Below are 18,682 nucleotides of genomic sequence, written 5' to 3' on the forward strand. Positions count from 1 at the left end.
CTGCTTTATTTATCATCCTTTATTTCCCCTCGTGATAAATTCATAAAACTAAAAAAAAAAAGTAATCAAAAAAATAAATAAATTATTTGTGATCCAGTAGTGAACACATGTAAATCACACGATAATTTTTACCATTTTATTAAGTGAAACAAAGTAATATGCAATATTCAAATATGCAAAGAAAAAAAAATATTGCAATTATTAATATATTTTGGTGTGATCTGCCCCCCCCCCCCCCCCCCCCCCCCACCTCACGAGTGATATCTTGTATCTTTCATAATCTTCCTAATAGGACATTTGAAAAGCTTGTCTAAGTTACCTGGCAACTAAATCATAATTTATCAGCTTGCCATACCATATTCCTAATACCTCCTTGTGTGCAATCTTCAGATCTGATGGCAAGCCTTGTACATGTAGTTTAATCACTCACACCCAATCACTCCCCTATGTTTGTTGATTTGAAATTAATCCATCCAGTCAAGTCATGCCTGACCATCTTTAGACTACGTCACCAACATTCATCTAATGTTTCCTTGAAAGCGATCCCTGTCTTATGCTAATGTTATCTTGAGAAGTTTATCAGTGGTGGTTGTAGACACTCACGGTGTTGCTTTGTTTTATCCACTGCTACATGTACATGTACAAATGTAGTTGCTATAGAAACCACTTGATCGGATTATAAGTTACCATCTGGAAAACTTTCCTCTCCGGCTTTATCTACATTTACTCAGTTCAATATTTTCCCTTGTCATGTTTTTGCAGCTAAAGCCATGGAAGCAGCTCAGATTATAGAAGTACTACGTTCAAGAGTGGCTTATCTGTCAGGTAGGTAACATATCCTTACGTTCCTTGTATACTGATGTAGTACAATTCAGTACAACTCAATGAACCTAACATATCTAACAAGAAATAATGTTCATAGACTCTGGGCTCAAACATGTACATTGTTTGTACGGTAGTATCCTATGAAAACCTTGAGTCACAAAGTCAAACATATTTTTTGGGAAAACAAATCACAAATTGTTGCTGACGTCTTGTCAGATTCCTGGTGTACTGATGTACAATGCAGCTAAAAAAACCTTCCTTGATAGTCTGCTAGCCTGATGTCAGCCTGACTCCCTACCACTGCACTAGGGTGTTCACATAAGGCTGGTGCAGGCACTAACCTTTCCAGTTGCTCTTAATTATTGGTGAGGCCTTGTCCCAGCTTGGTTTTAGTACTGGGCTAGCCTGATGCTTGCCAAGTTTGAAAGTGAATCTTGAAATGTAACGGAGAGGGAGAAATCAGCTTAGTATAGTTCCCTATTCATGTACATTGTACCATTATTTTGTTTGAGAACGTATGAGTGTTAAAGTGACAGAACTCGGGTAGACTTTACCTGTACTTCAATATCACCTAAACCAAACACTTTTAGGGAACCATGGTAAAATGACTGGGGATATCGAGTTACCTACTTACTACCTGTAACACTGTTAGTTCCCCAAATATTTGTAAGTATCAAGGGGATAAAGAAAGTGAAATCTACAAATTTATAACTGGGGTTTTCAAACAAAAAGATGGTCATACATGTACATAAGAAATGAGGTGAAATTTGACCAGATTTTCCCTCTCTATAAGTGGGTTCTAAAACCGAGACAAAATCATTTCTTTTTTATGAAAATTTGTACCACCATTATTATCAAATTATAAAACAATCACAAGATTATTAACTGGAATGTCCTATGAAATGTTTAGTTGCCCTTTTTTGAATGTCTGGCATTTGGTGTTGAAAAATACAAAAACAACTTCAAGGTCAAAGTTGATTCCAATTATGTTCTCAAATTGTTGTGAAATTGTGTGGAAGTATAATTGATCCCAGGAAGGATATCAATTACATTGGACTTGTCTTCACTATGTAGGGTCAATGCTATTAATTTGTACCTGCTGTTTAGATACAACTTATATGTGATTTTTCCCACCATGCTAACAAGTTTTCTGTGTGTAAATATAAACATTCCAATTCATTGAGATACTAGGATATTTGTGTTTGTACTGTGAATTAAATAGCTTGTGTTGACATAAATGATTAAGGTGAGGTTAATTCAAAATGTCATTTCTGAGTAGTTATGAAAATTTCTAGTCACAGAGTCAAACAAATGCTTGGAAGCAAATACCAACATTTGTGAAACTTTGGGGTTTGTTTCCAAGAATTGTTTTTGACTCATGAGTAGAATTTTTTATAACCATGTATGAACCCAAAAACCATGAATATTCAATTTCATTCTTGCTTTATTTCTGAAGTTTATGTAAGCTTTTCTCAATCACAGTCCCACTATCTGGAGTAGCCCAGAGACTTGGCTACACTGCAGTTAAATTTTGTTGTATAATGAAATAAATTTGACTTCTGGAGGAAGAATGTCAGAGGGTGTTTCAACTTGACCAGAAGAGATTTAAAGTTCATGTTTACACACTTCAGAAATAAACACAAAAACCAATATAGCACACCACTTTACCAGTTGATACTTACATGCTTGTCAATGATGTTTACTTGAAATCCACAAGTGTACTATAAAGGGTTGGTAATGGGTCCATTTAGGGAAGTAGTGAGTTTGTAATTTAAACATTGGCATGTTCAGCTCAGAGGCTTGTTGCGGTGGTCATATCATCTCTAATTTTCCAAACCAGTATTGGTTTAGATACATGTAGCTTGAAATTATCAGACCACAACAAGTGTAGGATAAGGCATTACTACATGTATAAAGGGCCTACATGTCTTTGGGTACATGTATGTGGTACAGAACTGAGATTAGAATTCAAACATGTTTTTATTTATAAGTGCAGCCCAGAAACTTGTTCAAGTTGTTGTACATATCTAGTTGTATGATTCTAACTATCCAAACCAGACCCACTTGGGAATGTGACATACTGAGCTTGTAATTCAAATGTGGGCTAGTATAGTGTTACATGTATACTTCATCAAATCTTAAGATCTCTCTTTAGTCTAGTGCTATCCTTCCCATTGACATCCAGACTAATTATGGGTTTGTTCGTAAGGATAACTTTGAGACTAGCCCAGAGAACTGGCTATCTGGCTTGAAAATGTCAATCACCAGAGCAGGCTGTACTGTGAAGCTAATATGTCAATTGAGTCAGGTAGATAGCCAAGTCTCCTGGAAACTTGTTGTGGTTTTACGATCTCAAACTATCCAAACCAGCATCGGTTTGAAGGCATGTACATGTGTAACTTGAGATAATAAGCCCACAACAAGTCTTTGAGCTATGTATATGTACATGTAAAGGTTTATTAATAGACCCATTTAAGGAATGTACTGAGCTTGTAATATTCAAAGAAACAGACGTTGACTTGTTCATAGGTTTGCCAAGGACTTTCTTGGTGAGTAATAGACCTGTAAAACAGTGTATTGTGTAAGGTTTAGGAACCCCTCTATTAGAAAGGGGTGAGGGGTAAAAGTAGCAGTGTTTTCCATAGAATCTACCATAATTTTGTTTGGGAACCTTCGTAAAATGACATAGGAACCCAAGTAGATTTTACAGACCACCCTTATATTGAGGACTATTTTGTCTTGAAGTCATATTTTATTAAATTTATGAGATATTCCGATGTTATTTCCCAATATTTTTCTTTGTTTAGCAAAAGAAAATACAAGTGACCTAAGGGGCTTTGTTACTACGAGTCACTAGATGAGTAGTGACAACCTTTAGGTCACAAGTATTTTTCGGCTGAGTGAAGAAAACTATTGGGGAATAACATAATGATACCAGCGCCAGTAATATGAAAGAAAAATTGGGGAAAATAATGGTAATTTTGAACGTTTTGACTTATATTTCGGACAGAACAGAACCAGTGACGTAGACTCGCGTTGTCATGACATAGACAAGCGTTGTTGTTACATAGAGTGTATATTCCATATTTTTGGCTTATGCATGATATAAAATCCATAATGACAATATAATCATTTGTGCACATTAGATAACAGTGCTTTCAGGACATGACCTCTTCATGTCAGCAATATTATCATAACTGTACTAGGACTGTATATATACATGTATTTATACTACAGTGGATGATTAAACAGGCACCAGTAAAATTCACTAAACAAACCTGTCTGAATGCCTGCATCATAAATGTGTGTCATGTGTTGAATAATGTCATATTAAAGCATTCCATCTGTTATGTACAATAGTGCTAGATTGTTTTCCTGCAGTGCTGAAGTGGATCGGAGCAAAACTTAAATTTCAAAAGATGTATATATTTATATCAGTCTGTCACATTTTACGTACAACACCTAAAACTTGTTGACTTTTCTTGGATGTAAATAAAGGAGTACAGCCCATTTCATGTTAGTGTTCACAGACTGTTCGATACAACCATGTAGACCTGTTGACCTTTCTTGGGTGTAGAGTAAGAGACTACAGCTCCTTTCATGTTAGTGTTCACTGCCTGAGTTTGATACAACCATGCAGAAACCAATAAGAAACTGTACATTCTACACTTTAAGATAGCAATATCGCAACTTCTTGCTACATTTTGTCTAAATTACATAAACCATTTAAATATACTGCAACTAGATGCAGACACTTGTGCCAATGTTTTGATGTGCACATTTGATGTCAGCATGGTGGCATATGTTAGTTCGTTCAATCTTATTTACATAAAATGTTACAAGAAATTGTATTCATTCAATCTTGTTTTCTTAAGTTTAGCATGTGCAGTCTCTTCTTGGTTTCTGCATGGTTTTTATAAAACAGAGCCAATGAACACTAATAGGAAACGGGCAGTACATACTTTCAACTGAACAACTTTGTATGTTGTTAAGTTTTGACATACATACAACTGTTTGACCTCTCTGATGTAGACTAAGGCTATATTTGCAACCAAAGTAAGCTGTCTCAAACAACTGTGAGAACATTCATGGTTGATTAAATTGACCATTGATACAAAGTATTTCAAAGTGTTGTGTTGGCTACCATGTTGCCTTCAGGCCATCATATTGTATACAGACTGACCTTTGGATTTGTTAATTGGTTGTGAACAACTGACTTAATTTGCATAACAATAGACATTGTTTACATATAACAGTTCAAAGTTTTGTAGGAAATTTCTTACTCAGGGGGCAACAGGTCTAAAAAAATAAACTTTAGGTAAATTGATTACCAGTAGTAAGTAATACAATGTAGGTATGACATGTAAGTATGGGAAGCCGTTCAGGCCAAAAATATTTTTTTATTTTAGCTATAGTATTTTATATTTTTCGTACTTACAAACTAATTTTAACCGTTTATGTACTTTTATTCCATGGTTACATTATTTTAATTGAAATAAGTTTTCATTTATTTGAGAATATTGTTTTATTTTTCGTCAAACCAGAATTATTTTAAGCATTATATATAATTGTTAAAGTTTTTTTTTTTTTTTTAAATCTAAAAAAAAAATTCAACTTTTTTTTTTTTCTTCCCAACTTTTTTTTTTTCCGAGTCTGCTGACCAGCGCCTGTCACGAGTACGTCGTGCTCGTGACAGGCATGTCCTTCGACATCCATTACGACGTGTTTCGGCGTCAAATACACCTTCTCATTACCTTTGAAATTGGTCGCTCAAACATTATATCAGATCTCAAAACTGTTAATTTACGTGTGATAGTATCTGTTTTTTCCAACAACCGCGACTTCAGCCGCGTACACACATGTGTACACCGTCACGTTAAGGTTATCGACCGCATGTATGATGTAAATTACATGATGTAGTACGACACGATCCATGTGCAACGGGTAAAGGTAGAGTTAATCTAAAACAACTAAAGTTTGTTGCATCAATAACAATTACATTCATTATTGTGAAACTGACCAGAATTGAAATAAGATGGTACACTATACTGTGAGCGTGAGCAAAACAGCTTTAGGAACAAAAACGTGAGGAAAAGCGAACGCGTATTTCCAACGGGTCAGTCAGGTACTACTTCTAGTACGAGCTCACATATTGACGTCGACCTGCTGTATTACATATCAACCTAAACCAGCTTTTATCGCCTTGTTATCATTGTTGTTGTTGTTGTTGTAAAGATTCAGTTTACTTCATCGTACATTGTAGTATACTAGTACATTCTCTCGGTGTTCTGAGTACACAAGCATACATCATGAAAAGTTGAGAACGACACGTCTACGTATGTAATACAGCAGGTCGACGTCAACATGTGCGCTCGTACTAGAAGTACCTGACTAACCCATTGGAAATACCTTTACCCGTTGCACATGGATCGTACGCGGCTGAAGTCGCGGTTGTTGGAAAAAACAGATACTATCACACGTCAATTAACAGTTTTGAGATCTGATATAATGTTTGAGCGACCGAAGGTAGAGAACGTGATGTCAAAGGTCACGCCTCGTACTCGTGACAGGCGCCTGGTACGAGCACGACGTGCTCTGCACCGGCGCCTGTCAGTAGACTCGGCCAAAAAAAAAAAGTTGGGAAGGAAAAAAAAAAAGTTGAAATTTTTTTTTTTAATAATTTAAAAAATAAAATAAAAAACTTTAACAAAAAATATATTTTGACTTTCAATTATATATAATCCTTAAAATAATTCTGGTTTGACGAAAAATAAAACAATATTCTCAAATAAATGCAAACTTATTTCAATTAAAATAATGTGAACATGGAATAAAAGTACATAAACTGTTAAAATTAGTTTGTAAGTACGAAAAATATAAAATACTACAGCTAAAATAAAAAAATATTTTTGGCCTGAACGGCTTCCCATATGTAAGGAATAAGTTCTTAAAAACATTGCAGTTACATAATGTATTTTTGTGGAACATCCATTATAAAATTGTAAGTTAATTCTGTAAGACTAGATGCTATCCGTAGTATGGAATCATCTCTTTACCACAGAGATCATGAGATTTGATGCCATGGATAGCACTAGACTAGTAAAGGTGACTAGTAAGAAATTCAATGCAAAAGGGTGTAGATAAGTGAAGTCCCCAAAATACTAGTATTAGTAGTAAGTAAAATAACAAATGTTTTGGATAGAAAAATATTATGTAAGTGCATGTACCAGTGATTAGGCCTAACAAATTGTGTTGTTCTGATTACCCTCAATTTTAGAATAGTGGAGTAGGTAGATTTTTTATTTTATTAAAATTTTTTTTTTTTTCATGTGTGATAGGTTTAAACACACGCGTATAGATTGAAAAATCAGTGCTAAGAAACATTGGACTACTTGTGTGTTATTATATCCTGTGTAAGTCAACAAAAATGTTATTGAGTACCTGTATTCAAATGAGTAAGCAATCATTCCATGTACATAAAATCACTGAAGCACAGTATTTTTTGTGTGAAATTTGCTGTTTGTGTTATCTTTTACCAGGTAATATTGCATGTAATAGGACCTTTACACTTGCCAATGTTTCATTTTATCATGTACACAAAATCACTGAACAGTTGGTGAAATTTGCTGTTCATGTTATCTTTACCAGGTAATATTGCATGTGTAATGGAACCTTTACACTTGTCAATGTTCATTTTATCATGTACACAAAATCACTGAACAGTTGGTGAAATTTGCTGTTGATGTTATCTTTTACCAGGTAATATTGCATGTGTAATAGGACCTTTACACTTGTCAATGTTCATTTTATCATGTACACAAAATCACTGAACAGTTGGTGAAAATTACTGTTCGTGTTATCTTTTACCAGGTAATATTGCATGTGTAATAGGACCTTTACACTTGTCAATGTTCATTTTATCATGTACACAAAATCACTGAACAGTTGGTGAAAATTACTGTTCGTGTTATCTTTTACCAGGTAATATTGCATGTGTAATGGAACCTTTACACTTGTCAATGTTCATTTTATCATGTACACAAAATCACTGAAACAGTTGGTGAAAATTACTGTTCGTGTTATCTTTTACCAGGTAATATTGCATGTGTAATAGGACCTTTACACTTGTCAATGTTCATTTTATCATGTACACAAAATCACTGAACAGTTGGTGAAAATTACTGTTCGTGTTATCTTTTACCAGGTAATATTGCATGTGTAATGGAACCTTTACACTTGTCAATGTTCATTTTATCATGTACACAAAATCACTGAACAGTTGGTGAAAATTACTGTTCGTGTTATCTTTTACCAGGTAATATTGCATGTGTAATGGAACCTTTACACTTGTCAATGTTTCATTTTATCGTGTACACAAAATCACTGAACAGTTGGTGAAAATTACTGTTCGTGTTATCTTTTACCAGGTAATATTGCATGTGTAATGGAACCTTTACACTTGTCAATGTTCATTTTATCATGTACACAAAATCACTGAACCACAGTATTTTTTGGTGAAATTTGCTGTTCGTGTTATCTTTTACCAGGTAATATTGCATGTGTAATAAGACCTTTACACTTGTCAATGTTCATTTTATCATGTACACAAAATCACTGAACCACAGTATTTTTTGGTGAAATTTGCTGTTCGTGTTATCTTTTACCAGGTAATATTGCATGTGTAATGGAACCTTTACACTTGTCAATGTTCATTTTATCATGTACACAAAATCACTGAACAGTTGGTGAAAATTACTGTTCGTGTTATCTTTTACCAGGTAATATTGCATGTGTAATAGGACCTTTACACTTGTCAATGTTCATTTTATCATGTACACAAAATCACTGAACAGTTGGTGAAAATTACTGTTCGTGTTATCTTTTACCAGGTAATATTGCATGTGTAATAGGACCTTTACACTTGTCAGTGTTCATTTTATCATGTACACAAAATCACTGAACAGTTGGTGAAAATTACTGTTCGTGTTATCTTTTACCAGGTAATATTGCATGTGTAATAGGACCTTTACACTTGTCAATGTTCATTTTATCATGTACACAAAATCACTGAACAGTTGGTGAAAATTACTGTTCGTGTTATCTTTTACCAGGTAATATTGCATGTGTAATAGGACCTTTACACTTGTCAATGTTCATTTTATCATGTACACAAAATCACTGAACAGTTGGTGAAAATTACTGTTCGTGTTATCTTTTACCAGGTAATATTGCATGTGTAATAGGACCTTTACACTTGTCAATGTTCATTTTGTCGTGTACACAAAATCACTGAACAGTTGGTGAAAATTACTGTTCGTGTTATCTTTTACCAGGTAATATTGCATGTGTAATGGAACCTTTACACTTGTCAATGTTCATTTTGTCATGTACACAAAATCACTGAACAGTTGGTGAAAATTACTGTTCGTGTTATCTTTTACCAGGTAATATTGCATGTGTAATGGAACCTTTACACTTGTCAATGTTTCATTTTATCGTGTACACAAAATCACTGAACAGTTGGTGAAAATTACTGTTCGTGTTATCTTTTACCAGGTAATATTGCATGTGTAATGGAACCTTTACACTTGTCAATGTTTCATTTTATCATGTACACAAAATCACTGAACAGTTGGTGAAAATTACTGTTCGTGTTATCTTTTACCAGGTAATATTGCATGTGTAATAGGACCTTTACACTTGTCAATGTTCATTTTATCATGTACACAAACCATTTTATCTAGAGAGGTAGGTAATTGTCAATGTTTAATTTGTCTCTCCACAGGTGGTAAAGATAGACATGGAGGACCCATCATATCCATACCCAACCTTTCTGACCCCAGCGACCTTTCAGCTCAAGACTTTGCCTCATGTATTGCCTACTTAGCCAAGATACCAAGGTAAGGTCACAGAGGTCACAAGGTCACAAGGTCAACAAGAAATGTTGTAAACAAATAGTGCCATCAAATATGTTTTAAAATTGTAAATGAATTTATTTTATATAATAGTTATTTTGATTATGTCTGTTGATATTTGCCATAGTGAACATGGTCCTGCAAAGCCCTAATAAACTCAAATATTGTGGAAAAAATATTTCAAATATGTTTTGTAAATCATACTGTATGACATTTATTTTGGCTATGTCTGTGCTATCACTAATTCTAGAGTCCTAGAAAACCATCATAAACTGGTCTTGTGGGAACAATAGCTCAATTATGTTTTTCTAAATCGTAATACAGTATGTAGTCAGTTATTTTGGCTATGTTTGTTGAGATTTTGATAGTACAAACTTGTATGGTAGTGGAAAGCCATCATAAACTGGTATTGTGGGAACAATAGCTCAATTATGTTTTTCTAAATCGTAATACAGTATGTAGTCAGTTATTTTGGCTATGTTTGTTGAGATTTTGATTACATACTTGTATGGTCCTGGAAAGCCCTCATAAACTGGTATTGTAGAAAAAATATCAAATTTAAAAAAAAAAAATATCAAATATACTTAAATTGTAGGTTATTTTGGCTATGGATATAGATGATTTGCTACCATAGACTTGTAGAGTCCTGAAAAGCAAAGTTGTCGATCACTGAAAACTTTTACCGATAGCCAAGGAAAATATGAGTAGGACAGTGTTGTCACTAATACGAGTCAAAAACAATTAGTGATGAAACCTTAGGTCATGAGTATTTTCTGGCAGCATGATGAAAACTACTGGGGGATTAATTTAATTATATACATGCATAAGCATAATTTATGAAAAATTGGGAAAAAATGATGACAATTTTTAATGTTTTGACTCAAATTTTGAGCCATGCAGACCTATGACATACTTATAGATGCGTATTTTATGACATAAAATGACTAGCTTATAAATTCTATATTTTTTGTTGAAACACCAATTTGGTTTGCATGTGGCATGGTATAAAGTTCTAAAAATAGGATGTTGTCGTATAATGTACACCATACAATACCGCTTAGCTTTTATGGGTACGCCACTGAAATGGTTGACTGAAACAGAAAAAGGTCTGTCCTAAGTACTTTGCTAAACAAAATGCCCCATATGTCATTGACTTGCATAGAATGTTAAATTATTAGTAGACAGACAGGGACATTATGTATGTGTCTTACTTAGTTGAAAACAAGCCAGCCTTGTTTGTGTTATCAACTAGATGGAATTTGCCCACAATGTACAAAATCACACCCTCTTACATACCAACAGACAACAAGGTGTTGTTGTAGCTGTGTGTTTAATGAACATGTAACCTTATAGATACAAGGTTAGATAGCGAGTGGAAAACATTAACCTCTCACACGCCATACCAGTTATAAATGCCAACTTTATTTTAGCTCTCCTGAAGCTAATTTGAAAATAAAAATAACCTATAAAGACACATTTTGGTATGAAAGTATAAATATTGATAAGTTTTGTCTAAAAGAAAGTTCAAAGATGTTCAAAATTTTGACAAAAACAAATTTTGTTCAAATTATTTTGAGTGATAAAAAGTTGGTTGGTACTAGCGAGGTTTAATGAAACGCCATGTGTTCAAGATATGTTAAACGTGTAAAGACAAACTTTGGTATGAACATATAAATATGGATGATAAGTTTTGTCTATAATAAAGTGAAAAGATGTCAAAAAGTTTGACAAAATAAGAATTTTAGTAAAATTATTTGAAGTGGTAAAATGTCGCTTGGTACTAACATGGTTGAATAAAATGTCAGGACATGTTAAATTCAAGACAAGTCAAACCTGTATAGACATATTTTGGTATAAGTATATTTAAATATGGATCATTTTGTCTAAAATACAGATAGAAGGTTTAAAAAATTTTGACAAAATTAAGAATTTTGAGACGTAAACATTGGTTGGTCCTAACTAGGTAGAAAATGTCAGGTATTCAAAACATGTTAAACCTGTATTAAACTCATTGAATCCCTGTGGTTTACCAGACAACTATATGTATGTGAACTATGTCTGTGGCTGATCAGAATATATTTTCTATTAATGTTCCTTAGAATTACCTCTCAACTAACATGGCATGCAGTGCTTTGTTAATTTTGAAATAGACATTGAAATAGATGTGTAAGAACATCAACGCTATGTTGGGATATTATTTTAGCTTTTTGTAGAACTTTGTAAAGAATAGGTAAAATATAAATGTACTGTATTATTATTTTGTAAGTTATTTCTACTCTTTTGAATGTTGCTGAGCTAGTTCACATTGTATGCTATGCAGTGTGCTCCCTAACGATAGCCAAATTTTGTTGTTGTGGAGGTGTGGGTCAAAATAATAAAAACTGGCATTTCTTGTGAGTCACCCAATAGTAAGAGATAGGGAATAACAAATTTTGGTGTGTCACTAGAAAGTGTGTGCATCAGTGGTGCATGAAATGGGCTTAGAGGGCACACTGGTCCCCACAGTAAGTGATATGGAACAACAAATTTTGGTGCATCATTAGAAATTGTGTGCATCAGTGGTGCATCAACTTGGCTTAGAGGGCACACTGGTCCCCACAGTAAGTGATATGGAACAACAAATTTTGGTGCATCATTAGAAATTGTGTGCATCAGTGGTGCATGAAATGGGCTTAGAGGGCACACTGGTCCCCACAGTAAGTGATATGGAACAACAAATTTTGGTGCATCATTAGAAATTGTGTGCATCAGTGGTGCATCAACTTGGCTTAGAGGGCACACTGGTCCCCACATAGTAAGTGATATGGGAACAACAATTTTGGTGCATTACTAGAAATTGTGTTCATCAGTGGCGCATCAACTTGGCTTAGAGGGCACACTGATGCTATGTAACCAGAAAAAAATTGACTGTTACTATGACTCGTATGAGTAATAATATATAATAGAAACTTGCATATTGATTGCGCAATGCTATTATTAGTGTTAACTGTTTATAGTTTTCACACTCGCCCTCTTTCAAAATAGAAACAAGATATACGGCTATACATTGTATGTTGTGTAACTGGGAGAAAACTTAACATTTCATTAGTCCCCGCGGACGAAGTCCGGAACGGGGACTTATGGATTGGGTTCCGTCTGTCCGTGCGTCCGTGTGTCCGTGCATCCGTGCGTCCGTCCGTCCGTCCGTCCGCAGCCGTTTCTTGGAGATGCCAGTACCGATTTTTTTCAAACTTGGTACAGGGGCAACATGCTATGGCATACATATGCACGTCAATTTGTTTTATGATACGATCCAATATGGCCGCCTAGCAGCCATTTTGTTTGTGAATTTTTCCTGTCTAAAGCCATAACTCAGACATGCTTGAACAAATCTCATTCAGAGTTGGTATTAGGACAGTGTTCTATGGCATATATGTGCATATTCATTGTTGTCATGATACGATCCAATATGGCCGCCTGGCAGCCATTTTGTTTGTGAATTTTCATGTCCAAAGCCATAACTTAGACATGCTTGAACAGATCTCATTCAAAGTTGGTATTAGGACAGTGTTCTATAACATACATGTGCATATCCATTTTCATTGTGATACGATCCAATATGGCTGCCTGGCAGCCATTTTGTTTGCAAATTTTCCATGTCCAAAGCCATAACTCAGACATGCTTGAACAGATCTCATTCAAAGTTGGTATTAGGACAGTGTTCTATGACATACATGTGCATATCCATTTTCATTGTGATACGATCCAATATGGCTGCCTGGCAGCCATTTTGTTTGCAAATTTTCCATGTCCAAAGCCATAACTCAGACATGCTTGAACAGATCTCATTCGAAGTTGGTATTAGGACAGTGTTCTATGACATACATGTGCATATCCATTTTCGTCATGATACGATCCAATATGGCTGCCTGGCAGCCATTTTGTTTGTGAATTTTCCATGTCCAAAGCCATAACTCAGACATGCTTGAACAGATCTCATTCAGAGTTGGTATTAGGACAGTGTTCTATGACATACATTTGCATATCCATTTTCATATTGATATGATCCCCCATACCCGACCAATCCTTTATTGTTGTAGGCATGTTCCATGTCCGACAAGCAGACACAACATATCTAAGTCTGTTTGATTTAGGTTCACAAGTGTTGTTGCGTGATCAGAGTAGTGCTAATTCCTTAAAACCCAATCATAGCGGGGACTATGTCATTCTCAATGGCTTGTTATAATGAGAAACTCAAATGTTGTGCTGCTAATGGTTGACAAGATACCCTAAAGAGACATCCTAATTTCCATAGGGAATATTAACTACATTTTATTGAATACTGAAATTAATAGTGTCTTTAAAATCTGCTTCCGATAGCACACTTTGTTGTATCCTTGGAGACATCTAAAAAGTAGACAGATTGAGATAAAGTGTCAGATAAAGGGGGAAATGTGTGTATGGAGGGTGTAGTGATGTCATGGGTGATGTAGGGTGAGGTCCTGTTAATTTACAACTGTTAAACATTAGTTTAAATATTACACTACAAGTTTGTCTGTCATAGATTAGATTAGATATACATATAGTCTAGTTCCTGATGGACCATATTCCGTACTACGTTATCTTCATACTATACAGTCAATCCCATTACTCTTGCACAGAATTCTGTGCTCCCTCCTACAGCGTTCATATAAACATGATGATGTCGTTGTGTCCCCATGTGATTTTAGTTTAAACAGACTGGAGGTGGAGTCCTGGTTGGACATTTGCATATCATATCAGTCCTAGATACTGTAGAAACATGAGAAAGATGACGACGGCCTGTCAATTTGTGATGGATTACTACTGACATGCGCCATTCATGCTTCGCTCACCATGGGGTTGAACCACAATTAACGCCTTGAGTCACAGGCTTGACTAGATGGTATACATGTAGTACAAAGATGACGTAGTACGGAATACGGTCCATCAGGAACTGGACTAGATTATATATAACTTTATTACAACCATAAAGAAAATTGCTATTGCAGGTACCAAGAATTTTAGTTAGAATTTGTCCAATTGACTATACATAGAAAGAGAGAGAGATTGTTGAAAACGAGCCCATGTGTATAATTTCTAGACAAACTGGTGATGGAAACAAGTCTGTTTCTAAATCCCAAGAGGGAGAACAGAACATGTGTATTAAACAGCTTAGATAGTAAAACTAAATTCCATAGGTGAAATACTAGTAAAGGACATGTACAACGTGAATTCCACAGTAATTGAGTTTTCTGTTGGTGGTCAGCTTCTGTCAAGTATATGTTTCCTACTGATTCAGTTTACGGGTAGACTACAGTAGACTAGAATTTAGTAGTCTGCAAATTAGTTCCTATACGGTAGTTGCGATTTACATCGTGGGTTTAGAGACCACATTGGCATCCAGACTAAAAATTTAGCTGTTGGCTTAAATTTCAAATCTAACAACATTTGTAACGATTGGTGAAATCTAATTTTTTAAATACAAATCTAGTAGACTTCAGGCAGAGAAGTAGTACTAGTAGTAATTTTTCTTAAATTGTTGTTTTCCTTGTCTACAGGCTAAATATGATATCATTTTTGACTTGAATATATTCCCCTACCTTTATAGAAATAATGTTATCCTCAAGTATAAAGTCTATAATGATACATTTGTAGCACTAGTAGCAGGATTTGTTTAATGTTTTCCTTAGGAAACAACAATCTATGCAATATTACCCTGTGGTTAAAATGACCTGCTGCAGGCCCTGCAGTTCCTGTAGTTGTTTATAATGGTGATGTGTTAGTACCAGTCTGATGTTAATACTGGGCTCGCTGTGCATTAACTTCGGTTTGGTGCAGGTATTACATGTAATCTATCAAGTTGCTAACACATATGCTGTCCAGCGATAACACATAGCTAGCCTGCTATCTCACTCTGAAAGTGATTCTTGAACAGTGCCGTAGGTACATAGGTGTATATGAACATGTATCAGCCTTGACATGTTTGAAAATGCTATCTACTAACTGAAGCATGGATTTCAGTGTACTTACATATACAGATCAATTAAACACTGATACCTGTGAAAACTTCTAAAAGTGTGTAAATTTTGACTTGCTTGTGTAAAATGATCACCTCAATTGACATCCAATACTACAAAAAGCTGACAAAGCATGTAAATGCATTCACCCAGATATGTGTAGTGTCAGGAGAGGTCTTCAGATTTGACATGACCTTTGACCTGACTTGACATGACCTATCTGTAGGTCAAGTACACTTAACCTCGTCTGACATTTTTAGAAAAATAATACATATTTATCAAATATTATAAATTTTCACCAAAATTTTTAGATGAAGTCACATGGAAACATAATTTCTCAGATGCCAGTCCAAAATTAGTTTGAATGCATCAAAAATACTTTTGGGAAATAAGAATTTCATGTAACTTTATTTTGGAGGGAAAACTTTCAGACAAATCACAAAAAAACCCAATTGCATTGCTATTATTCAAGTCTGAGATTACTTCAAATATGTTGAAAATAGGAAAGATTTTGACCAGAGTATTTTTGGTGGGAAAATGTAAATGTGAATTCCCCAAAAGTTAAAAAAGTTGACAACGTGAAAAAGATTTCTAAAAAAAATGAAGAAAAAAATCATGATAATGTACACCTTCTATGCACATGTACATGTACAGTTTATTCACGGTGGAGGAATGCAAAAAGCATCATATAGAAAGAAAAAAAAATATTGCAAGAAATTGATGTTTGTTGATATATGATGCATTTTATGTTATGTTATGTTATGTTATGTTATGTTATGTTGTTATCTTTGTATTTCTTCTGTTTTCATCATAGTTTAATCCTAATCCTTATCCAAACCCTAGGCTAGCCTTGGTGTTGATGTCAAGGTGTTAATCTTAATCCAAACCCTGGGCTAGCCTTGGTGTTGACGTCAAGGTGATACCATGCTAGTTTATTTGAAAGTAATTCTTGTGCTGTCCTGCAAGTCAAATGGTGAACAGTGTTTTGTTCAAGCAAGTTAAAACCATGCACTGTATAACAACAAGTGCTAGAATCATAAAACTATTGCAAACATGTCAAATGATACAAAATGCCAACAACAGTACATTTTTTGTATTTTAAAGAGCTGTCAGTATCGTAACAGCTGACTGTAATGTATCCATATATTTCATTGGTCATTATAAGCAGTCTCTCACTGTAGTAGAGATTAATTAACCCCTTCAATACTGAAAACATTCCCACCAAAATTGTTTGGACAAAATTCTTGTTTTATGTAAGTTTTTGGCATATATCAACTTCATTTTAGACTGGAATTAAAGACATGTTACTTCCTAATAAAGTAATATTATTGTAATTATGAAAATATTCATATAAATTGGGTCCCCATATTATTTAAAACTCGTCTCTAGTCATGAAAGGGTTGATGGAAGAATGCCAACTTCTGATGTACGTGTACCTCAAAATCTAGTAGTAGATTGATGCAAGAATGCAGATGTTCTGACGTACCTCTAAATGTAGTAATTGATTGATGCAAGAATGCAGATGTTCTGACGTACCTCTAAATGTAGCAATCGATTGATGCAAGAATGTAAATGTCCTGACGTAGTTGGATTTCCTACAAACTCTCTATTGTATGTGTCTTAGGTTTATTGTAACAGTATGTGTCTCAGTTAAACTCAGATAAATACCACTAAATACCACATACATTGTTTATAGTCAGGAAAATACCCATAAAGAGTTACTTACTGTCTAGTGACGTTAATTGGTCCCTTAGTAAAAGTAGTCTCTTTCATGACCAGTTCCCAGGAGATTTATTTTATGTGTCACAATCTTAGAAAGTTAGTGTGTAGCACAATAGTAGTCGGTATAATTAGTGCAAGTAATATATCACATAAACCTATGAACCATATCTACATTGTATGGTAAAACAAGAAGAGTTGTTTTTTGCAAGTCAGCTAGTGGAAATTATTGATTCTTTAACTTATCAAACACATAATGTAGATTTTTCTTCTCTGTCTCTGTCTCTCTTTCCCTCTGTCCCTCCGTGTTCCCCCCCCCCTCTCTCTCTCTCTCTCTCTCTCTCTCTCTCTCTCTCTCTCTCTCTCTCTCTCTCTCTCTCTCTCTCTCTCTCTCTCTCTCTCTCTCTCTCTCTTTCTCTCTATTTTTGAATAAAAAGCAATTGATATAACAATAGTATAAATGAATGTTATATTTAACTAAATATTTTTTCCTTCCACACAGCCTCTCTGGATAAAACTTTGTAATTTGTGATAGATTTTCCCCACAACACATTACTGGAAGTAGACTGTAGTTAATACCTAGCTTATACTTATAATGTTGAATTTGCAGTGAATGATTTCAACAGTTAGGAATGCGTAGTATGATCATGTCGTGATAATTGATTTGGTCCATTTATAGTAGTATAAAATATCCATTGATAGATAGCTGCCTAAAGTCAGCCAGGGAATTAACTGCATATTTCAACCTTTGTCATGTTAATATCTATTTCATGACTGTTGTTGCAAGACGTCCTTTTACTGACCACTTATAGTACGGCATAGCACATTTGTTTTTGTATCAGGGTCGTAGGTGACATACTTGTCAGGGAAGGTCATGTTGTGGAACACTCTGAATACTAATATAGTAAGGCTCTAGAGTCACTTTCTGTTTCATCTGTCATCAGGCTAGCTCAGTGCTGTTAATGTTGGGCAGGTACAAACAATGCTTGCTCGGTGTTATTAAACCTAGGGCAGGCACTAACTACTCATAAGCATGTCACTTTGTGTTGGCTGCTGGAAGGTTTCATGTCTACACCATATGACACACAGTACAGCTATACAGAGTCATTTTCTGTTTCATCTGTCATCAGGCTTGCTCAGTGCTTGGTCAGTGTTATTAAACCTAGGACAGGTATTTTAAACTCATAATCATGTGTTGGCTACTGG

At 34.8% G+C, this 18,682-nt stretch overlaps 1 protein-coding gene across 1 annotated transcript in view; it reads left to right on the forward strand.

The window, feature by feature from the left end:
• The window catches only part of LOC144450553 (SEC14 domain and spectrin repeat-containing protein 1-B-like), a 35,715-nt gene that overhangs the window by 5,183 nt on the left and 11,850 nt on the right, over positions 1–18,682 (forward strand). Inside the window, exons 2-3 of the mRNA XM_078141197.1 lie at positions 763–825; positions 9,611–9,725. Coding sequence (XP_077997323.1) covers positions 763–825; positions 9,611–9,725 — 178 coding nt within the window. The remainder of the gene's footprint in view (positions 1–762; positions 826–9,610; positions 9,726–18,682) is intronic.

Source organism: Glandiceps talaboti, chromosome 20 (assembly GCF_964340395.1).
Source record: "Glandiceps talaboti chromosome 20, keGlaTala1.1, whole genome shotgun sequence".
NCBI lineage: Eukaryota > Metazoa > Hemichordata > Enteropneusta > Spengelidae > Glandiceps > Glandiceps talaboti.